At 30.0% G+C, this 9,041-nt stretch overlaps 2 protein-coding genes and 1 non-coding gene across 3 annotated transcripts; 1 reads left to right on the top strand and 2 right to left on the bottom strand.

Annotated features, from left to right (window-relative positions):
- Positions 1 to 166: 166 nt before the first annotated feature.
- TRNAE-UUC lies at positions 167 to 238 on the bottom strand. Its single transcript has one exon. It is a non-coding gene; the product is annotated as a tRNA-Glu (tRNA).
- Positions 239 to 1,060: 822 nt separating this feature from the next.
- LOC106772638 (26S proteasome regulatory subunit 6A homolog) lies at positions 1,061 to 4,473 on the top strand. Its single transcript, XM_014659170.2, has 10 exons — positions 1,061 to 1,301; positions 1,446 to 1,562; positions 1,712 to 1,819; positions 2,015 to 2,206; positions 2,305 to 2,496; positions 2,901 to 3,019; positions 3,149 to 3,236; positions 3,493 to 3,612; positions 3,693 to 3,833; positions 4,159 to 4,473. Exons 1-10 carry the CDS (start codon positions 1,185 to 1,187, stop codon positions 4,234 to 4,236), a joined length of 1,272 nt encoding a protein of 423 aa, XP_014514656.1. The 5' UTR covers positions 1,061 to 1,184; the 3' UTR covers positions 4,237 to 4,473.
- Positions 4,474 to 6,560: 2,087 nt separating this feature from the next.
- LOC106771147 (translationally-controlled tumor protein homolog) lies at positions 6,561 to 8,448 on the bottom strand. Its single transcript, XM_014657069.2, has 5 exons — positions 8,262 to 8,448; positions 7,633 to 7,706; positions 7,263 to 7,391; positions 7,017 to 7,174; positions 6,561 to 6,924 (listed from the first exon to the last, which is right to left on the bottom strand). The coding sequence occupies exons 1-5, from the start codon at positions 8,287 to 8,289 to the stop codon at positions 6,807 to 6,809; spliced, it is 507 nt and encodes a 168-aa protein (XP_014512555.1). The 5' UTR covers positions 8,290 to 8,448; the 3' UTR covers positions 6,561 to 6,806.
- Between the last annotated feature and the right edge of the window lie 593 nt (positions 8,449 to 9,041).

The raw sequence follows: 9,041 nt of genomic DNA, 5'->3' as shown, positions 1-9,041 counted from the left end.
AACAAAAATCCATAATCTACAAATTATTTAAATTTAATTTTCATGTGTTACATTTATAAATTTAAATGTGTGTTTCCAATTTTATCCAACATTTATGCATTGAAGTAATTAAAATGAGCATCACAAAAACCTATATATAAATTTTAAAATATTATTATAAAATGAATTCCATTGCCGGGAATCGAACCCGGGTCTCCTGGGTGAAAGCCAGATATCCTAACCGCTGGACGACAATGGAATTTTGATATAAGTTAATGCCATTACTATTTTAACTTTTCCTTTAATATATACCTAAGTTGCATAAAATTAACAAAATTGCTCAACTATCTTTAATTTTAAGTGACTCAAGAAACTCACATTAAAATAATATATTTGTTTATAAATAATTATTGTAGGACTTTTCAATACAAATATCATAATTAAGAAAGGTTTATTGGATTTATTTTATGAGAATATGTTGGTGTTGCATAACAGGATTTTAAATTTAAAATTTTTAGTTACATAGATTAAAAAAAATTACCTTATAAAAAATAAAAATAATACTTGCATTGAAGTGTAAATAAGTATGATTTGATGCAAATCTATATTATAAAATTTAGAGTAGATTTTTGCATACTTTAACCATAGAAATTCTCAAATAGTATTATTTCTTTACCAACATTTATATTTTTTATTATATTAATTTAATAATTATATTTTTCCTCTTTTTAGTGTATTACAAAAATATTTATAAGAGTTGTACGTAGAATACTAAAAATAAAAACTTTGCTTTTGTCTATTTAGAAATGTTTTTAATGAATCATTTTGATTTTCTACAGTATGATTCGGATATATATATACATATATATACTATCACAATTATTTATGAATAATGTTTTCATTTTATTTTACATAGTACGAAATATGTAAAATATATAGCTGAATTTTCAGGACATTTCAATTTTATAATTAATATACCTTATTAATATAATTTATATATACTTTAAATCCAAGTTTATATTTTTGAATTCTATAATTACTTATGTTAATTCATAACCCTATAAAAATTCCTTTACAGAGCAATAAAAGCACGGCTTCGTCTTCCTTGGAAACACTTTAAGTATCGCAGTTCTCCTTGGTTCTCTCTTTAATCTTTCCCCAAATTGTGAGTGTTAGTGTTGAATCGCTTGAAAGAAGTAATTGAAATGGCGAGCGCGATGGTAGAGGACGCGACCTTCGAAGATGATCAGTTGGCTAATATGACTACAGACGACGTCGTTAGAGCTTCACGTCTTCTCGACAACGAGATTCGCATTCTCAAGGTACAACTTTCTTCTTTCTGTTTCGCTTTCTCTATTTCTGTAACCCTAACCCTATCGATTCCGCTATTAGTTTGCTTTGTTCGATTTCATCTTCTTAGCGTTAGGGTTTCTGGTGTTTGATTGAAATTTTTCCCGTGACTGAAGGAAGAGTTGCAGAGGACCAATTTGGAATTGGAATCTTACAAGGATAAGATCAAGGAGAACCAAGAAAAAATTAAGCTCAATAAGCAGTTGCCCTACCTCGTGGGTAACATTGTTGAGGTATATGTTATTAGTTTATCTATTTTAGATGTTTTATTGGGGGTTTCTGGAGTTCGAATTCTGAATATTGTGGTATCGGATGAAAGAAGTTGTTGTTCATTTGTTCGCATTCTTATTGGGTTATTATGTTGTAATTGTTTTGCATTTAGATATTGGAAATGAACCCAGAAGATGAGGCTGAAGAAGATGGTGCTAATATTGATCTTGATTCGCAAAGGAAGGGGAAGTGTGTTGTGCTGAAGACTTCTACTCGACAGGTGAAATGGATGATTATTTTCATATTGTTGGCGAAGGACATTATTCTTATTCAAATTTCAAGTCTGCTCTTACTATTTCAAAGTTTTAGATAGTTGGTTTTGTTATGGCTATTTTTATCTCGTGGTTTTTGTGAGAAAAGCTATTTGTACACTTTCTGTAATGTCGAGCTTAATAATGCTTTCTTTTGATGGCAGACAATCTTTCTTCCTGTTGTTGGGCTTGTTGACCCTGACAAATTAAAACCCGGTGATCTTGTTGGTGTTAACAAGGATAGTTACTTAATCTTGGATACCCTGCCTTCTGAGTATGATTCTAGAGTTAAGGCAATGGAAGTCGATGAAAAGCCCACAGAAGATTACAATGACATTGGTGGATTAGAAAAGCAGGTGAACGTTGATTATTACCTTAATTTATGGAATTCTATTTTTTTGGTGTTAGGTAATGCAATATCTGAGTTATTCAATAAATTGGTCTTTCTCCACAGATTCAAGAATTAGTCGAGGCCATTGTTTTGCCCATGACCCACAAGGAGCGGTTTCAAAAGTTAGGAGTTCGTCCTCCCAAGGGAGTGCTTTTATATGGACCTCCAGGAACTGGGAAAACATTGATGGCCCGAGCCTGTGCAGCACAGACAAATGCCACTTTTCTGAAATTGGCAGGTCCTCAACTGGTCCAGGTATGGCAATCTATTTCTATTTATTTTTCATTCTTCCCCATTATATATCTTTAAGCATGAACAATTCTGTTTATACGAACTGAATGTTCCATTTTTACGTGTCTGTAACTTCTTCTGATCCTCTTCTAATATAAGTGAATAATCAGTACATTATTCCATTGATCTTATTGGTCAGTTTCTTTTGGAAAAATTCTTCCTATTATGTATGTCTGGATTTCTTCTTATGTTTTAATATTTGGAATACTATCTTAACCTTCATTAAATAGCACCTGTTTCATCCGACACATCTGTGTAGACAAGATTTTTTTCCTCTATTTCACTTGAACACTGATACCTTTGTTGTTTGTATTAGTGCGTATTGATGAGTTTTCTGTTAGAATGATCTAACAAGGAGTTTTATACAGATGTTCATAGGAGATGGAGCAAAACTTGTTCGTGATGCCTTTCAACTAGCAAAGGAGAAGTCTCCATGCATTATATTTATAGATGAAATTGATGCAATTGGTACAAAGCGTTTTGATAGGTATTAACCTGCAATAATTTAGATCTACATTTTCACTGACTACTCCCTCTCTGTCTTGAGAGTGTGTTACTCTAGTTAAAGTGTAGTGGCTCAGCAACCTTTATATATATATCTTGTGGCTGATTGCAGTGAAGTAAGTGGAGACAGGGAGGTACAACGGACAATGTTAGAATTACTTAATCAGCTTGATGGTTTTAGCAGTGATGACAGGATTAAGGTTTACCTTTAATTCTTGTTATTTTTTATTTTCTGTTGATGTCATGAAACTATGCTTGTTGTCTTCCGGCAAAGAGTAAAAGTGCATGTAATTTATAAAACCAATGTTTTGGGGCTGGTTTCTTAATTCCATAACTTCCATTTATAGCAATTTAAACCGTGAAAATATTTAGTAGTTGGCATCTAATTTTCTGGATTTTTTGTTATGTTAGGCAATGAGTTGAAGTTCCATTTTCTTATATTGATTTAAATTGCAGGTGATAGCAGCAACAAATCGTGCAGATATTCTGGACCCTGCCCTTATGCGTTCTGGTCGTTTGGATCGTAAAATTGAGTTTCCACACCCAAGTGAAGAAGCAAGAGCCCGTATTCTCCAGGTTTGGTGTCTTCAGACTTTATCTGCTGACATGTATTTGGAACAAAACACTTACTGAATGCTCTTACTTTGATATTTTAGATCCATTCAAGGAAGATGAATGTTCATCCAGATGTGAACTTTGAAGAACTCGCACGGTCCACGGATGATTTCAATGGAGCACAACTGAAAGCTGTCTGTGTTGAGGCTGGCATGTTGGCTCTACGCCGCGATGCAACTGAGGTAAATCTTCTTCCAGATAGGCTAAACTTAATTAACATAAACATCAATGTTTGAAAGGAAATTAGCACCGTTATTTGTCTGGGCGAGAGTAATGGTTGGCATTGTTGTTAATGATCCTTTCTTATAAACACCGACATAATCCTATGAACCCTAAGCACACTTCTAGTTGGAGCGATTCAGATATCCCTTAACATAATTATTGTCAATCCCTTTATATTTTTTGCCTTTCTGGTTTAATTTAGTGCCAAAGCTTCTGACGATATTATAGTTCGTTTTTGTATATTTTACCTGGTGTTGGAATGAATGTTCTTGGTTTCAAACGCAGGTGAACCACGAAGACTTTAATGAAGGTATTATTCAAGTCCAAGCAAAGAAGAAAGCAAGCCTGAATTATTATGCATAGGCGGGATTGTGGAACAAGCTATTTTTCAGTTTACAGCGATCTATTGAGATATCAAGAGCCAATGGAAAACCTATGTGGATGTTTGACATTTATTATCTTTCTCTTATTCTTTTGTCAATTTGTAGCCGTATGATATAAACCTATAGCATGCTATAATCATGGTATCTTTTAAAAATACAACCTGATCGTCAATTTGTTGTTAGTAATAGAAATTTGATCTGTTTGCAATGTCTAAAATCTTGTTCATCAGGCTAATATGATATTCGACATGGTAAACAAACAAGACTTGTGAAACTGGATATAATCAAAATTTTATTTCAACCTGTGGACCTCACATTTTATGCATCAACCGTTCAAGTTGTTTTTAAGCTTATCGAGCAATTGGATTTCTCTCTTATAAGAGACGGTGTATTTTCAAAATTATTTTGAAAATAAACTTCAACTTCTATATAAAACCAGTCATCCGACTATAGAAGTAAGGGAATGAGCACCAAGGGCTAGAAGATTTTAATCTATTTTGTTTTTATATAATGGGAAAGACCGTTTAATTATGTCTTAATTGGTCTTTGAATTTTATCCTGTCTATGCATTTAAAATTTTAATTGATTATTAAACTTTTAGTTTTTATAATGTACACTTAAAACTTTCATTCTACTATATTTTTTAAAGCTTTTTTTTTCCGGCAACTTGAGTTTAATAATAATAATGATAATAATCAAATTAGTTATTATCATAAAAATATTTATTACAGTTATTACTTTTTAAAAGCAAAATATAAAACTTTTAAATTAAAGGAAAAATCGAATTTTTCATAATCAATCAAAATATCATATGGCTCGAACATTTGTAAATACAAATAAAATGCAAACAATTTGTAGTATAAATCCTTTTAATTTTTCTTTTAGTAGTTGTATTTCAAAAATAATCTCTTTAACATGTAAAGTTGGATAAAGTTAATTACTTAGAGAAAAAAAAAAGGAGCACTTAATATTTTCCTTTTACAAATAGATATTTTAAGCTTTAATTTTGTTCTAATTAATTCTTAAACTTTGAATTTGATTATTTATACTTCAACTTAAAAATATTTAATATTTTTATTGATTGTTGCGAATAATTCTTTCTTATTTATTACTGAAAATATATTTGACACAAAAACTGATTTTTATTAAAATAATAATATTTTCTATTCCTATAAATACTTAATAATGCTTTAAATACTTAATTAAGGTTTTATGTAACTCACCTTAATTACTTGATTAAATTTGTATGTTCACCTTAATTTACGAATATGTTTTATATTGGGTTTAGATTCTTTCAATTAGGTGAGTATGAACTTTAAAATTTGACGAGAGTTCCGAAATAACTTTATATTTAACTACATTTTTTTTTTTTATAAAATATCCGTTACTGTTTATTATTTTTATTTGAAATTAGGAATTGTTATAAACAAGTTAAAAAGTATGAACAATAGTTTATTCAAGTCTCATTAGATTCTATCTTTTTAAGTAAGATCTTAAGTTTGAGTTCTGTTGATGGAAAATAGTAATCAATAAAAGATATTTAACTAAGAATAACACCACGACAAGTTTACCTTAATAGATTTATTAATTAACGAAATCTAGGACAACTAGAAAGAAGCTCACGATATAAAGTTAACATGTAAAACTTCTAACTTTTTTTTATTAAAATATATAAAATCAATTGATTAATGTTTGAATAAAAAATAACAATATCATATTCTAAAGCTATTAAAGTAAGAAAATTGGCAAGCACCATAACTAAAACCCACCTATCTCATAAAAAATTAAAACACTTGTTTCGAATTTTGATGCATGAAAACAAAAAATTATATAAATTAAAATTGATTTATTTTGTAAAAATAAAACATTTAAAATTAATATACAAGTCACTTTAACAAAAAAAATTATGTACCAATAAGACATCTTCATTGGTTCATAAGAATTCACAAAAAAATAATATTAATTAACAATAATAAGTTTAATAGAACAGAAAATGTCATATACTTTAATTTAATATATTTTGTTTATTGTGCAAATCAAAGTGATATTGTATTGATTCTCTTATGACCCTAATTTTATTAATGTTGTCTGTTGTCTGACTTCTGCAAATTTTGATGGTTCTTTAGACGATTCTTTGACTCATGGAACATATATATATATATATATATATATATATATATATATATAAGGGTGCAGTGATTTCCATAACACATGACATCATTAAGAGCAATTTTCTTTTTGATGAAACGTGACTTTCAAAAATGGTTATTAACTTTTCTAAAATGTATAATTTGACATCACAGATTCATGAGTTGAACCAGTTTCTCTGCACCAGTATCAAATCGTTTTACATCAAGTCTAGAAAATAAACCTATTAAGAGCACAGTTAATTGGACAAATAGAACAATGAGTCATAACCAAAACACATGTTCCTCTCATAAACAACGGATACAGATCAAACTCTTTAGCATAACCAAAACCAGAAAAACACAAAACTAAAATAAAACACAGTATTTCTTGTTTTAAGCTGATATACTGTATTGCATGTATTCAGCACTTGATTTCCTTCAAACCGTAGGCAAAGTAGACAAAGGTTGGATCAGTGGCTCCGTCTTTGTAGTAAGCAAAGACAAGGCTTCCATCATCATGCATACTCTCACCCACAAAACTGCCACATTGATCATAGTAAGAAACCATTTATGCATAAAGAAAAAAGGACCATGTAATAAGGTATAAAACCAAGGAAGATAAAGCACATACAATTGGAGGTCTTTCAGCTTTGAGAGAAGGAACTTAGTTGCTCCCTCAATGTGTTTCTTAAACAATTCTTGCTTCTCTGTCTCTAATTTGGGTGTCAGCAACTTTATGTATCTCTTCATGTAAGTCACGAATTGCTTTTTGTCAAAAGCTGGTTGCTCCTGAAAAACAAAAATAAATTAACTATTTGTTCTGCAGAAGAAATCAACACATGGTTACCACCAGAAAAAAAGAAATTCATCATTTTACCTGAAGCCTGAAAGTGTCAACAATATCAACCACTTTGACAGCTTGATCATCAACACCCTCATCCTCCTCTCCTCCTTCTGCAGAAGGGTTAGCACCAATATCTACATTCACTGCTCCTTGAACAACCCACTGCAGAAAAGCACACATTATTCACATAAGAACACACTCTTTTAAATGCATTCACTCGGTTTAATGTTTTTGAAAATTATACAATTCGGTGAGTTCTGTAACTCATTTGAATACTCTTATCTGATTTTATAACTTTCAACAAATTTTAAACAATAAGAAAAAGTGGATTAGAGAGTGTTCCTAGCAATCTGCCATGCAAAAGAACAGATATTCCAAATTATACAGGTCATTCCCAACAAACCTTTCCTTCCACTTCCCACAGCATTCCATTCTCAATTTCCTTGTACGGGAATGAGTCAGAAAGAAGCTCGTCACCTGAAAATTCATCAACAAAGGAAGTTTACAAATTAAAGCCATTGAAAATTATGATCAAATCAACAAATCCTGAATAAAAGAAACTAAAACTCTTAATCCCTAACTCGCAAACACATTTAAAATCAAAACCATCTTTAGGCCAACATGCCCGTCATCATTAGGATCTAGGGATGGATTCAACAAACATAATTTACACTTGTATCACAATTACAACAATTGTCATTTAGAACAATAAAAAATTCAAAGCTAAGGTTATGGATAGTATTTTAAAAGGGTCCAAACCAGCAACACAAAAACTCAATTATTCAAACCGCTATTGTAGCAAAAACAAGATATAAATCTCAAAAAAGAAAAAATCTTCCCTCTACAACTAGCATACCTTCCTTCAAAGAATTTTTACTCTAAAGAAGAAAAAGAATTACAATCAAAGTGGATCACACGAATAATCTAAAAAACAATCCTACAATATCACAAAAGCACACAAAAAAAGAAACCCAATAGGGTGCCAAAGGAAAAGAAATAACAAGTTCTGAAATTGAGGAAAAAAAATTATACCTGTAAGAAGATCCTGGTAGACAAGCATGGTTATAGTTGTTGTTGTTTGTCTCTGATTCTGAAAATATAGGAAGCAGAACAGAAAAAAATTGAAGGTTCAGGAAAAGAAGCAGAGGCGGTGAGCTTTTATAGAATAAATTGGTGAGAGGTTGCTGATATTTCTTTTAGATTACAGAAAATAGTTCCTGATTTTTCTCACCAACAAATCCTTATAGTATGATCCCATTATACTGCTGAATACAAGGTAAATATACTGCTATAATATTTTTAGAAATCTTCATAAAATCAGGGAATTAAAATTTGAAGTTAAGATTATTTCTTATCTTTTGGTTTTTAGCACATTCTACTTATCCTTATTTTAATATAATAAATATATTTTATTTTAATCTAATGAATATCTTTTTCATGTGATAATTAATGTTTTGTTGATGTTCCCATGCAAATTAAAAAACTATATTTGATGTTTTTAACCACTTGAGTATGTAATGGAAAGATTGTGATGAAATTTAGATAATAAGATTGTAAAAAGAAACAAACATTTAGATATTTGAGTTTTGAAATAAATAAAATATACATGGAAAATTTTATAATTTTATATTTATTTTTCTTTTATTCTTTTTTTTTTAAAAAAAAAACTCACAATTTAAAATAGATTGTTTGTGCGTTTTACTTTTATTAATTATTAACTAATATAATCTTTTAACTCTCTCCTCCCTCTTGTCAAAAAAAATTTCTCTCATTGTTTCCATGCTTCCTTCCTTATCTCTATTATTTAATATA

Source organism: Vigna radiata, chromosome 8 (genome assembly GCF_000741045.1).
Source record: "Vigna radiata var. radiata cultivar VC1973A chromosome 8, Vradiata_ver6, whole genome shotgun sequence".
Classification (NCBI taxonomy): domain Eukaryota; kingdom Viridiplantae; phylum Streptophyta; class Magnoliopsida; order Fabales; family Fabaceae; genus Vigna; species Vigna radiata.
The sequence above is the reverse complement of the archived record's forward strand: the minus strand, read 5'-3'. Positions and strand labels throughout refer to the sequence as shown.

What these genes read in the sequence shown, in the direction of transcription:
- LOC106772638 (XM_014659170.2), top strand. Translation starts at nt 1,185, where the DNA reads ATGGCGAGCGCGATGGTAGAGGACGCGACCTTCGAAGATGATCAGTTG. An exon ending in TGAAGACTTCTACTCGACAG is followed by an intron (nt 1,820 to 2,014) that starts GTGAAATGGATG and finishes TTTTGATGGCAG; the next exon opens with ACAATCTTTCTTCCTGTTGT. An exon ending in CAAGAGCCCGTATTCTCCAG is followed by an intron (nt 3,613 to 3,692) that starts GTTTGGTGTCTT and finishes TTGATATTTTAG; the next exon opens with ATCCATTCAAGGAAGATGAA.
- LOC106771147 (XM_014657069.2), bottom strand. Translation starts at nt 8,289, where the DNA reads ATGCTTGTCTACCAGGATCTTCTTACAG. An exon ending in TGTGGGAAGTGGAAGGAAAG is followed by an intron (nt 7,392 to 7,632) that starts GTTTGTTGGGAA and finishes GCTTTTCTGCAG; the next exon opens with TGGGTTGTTCAAGGAGCAGT. An exon ending in TTGACACTTTCAGGCTTCAG is followed by an intron (nt 7,175 to 7,262) that starts GTAAAATGATGA and finishes TTTGTTTTTCAG; the next exon opens with GAGCAACCAGCTTTTGACAA.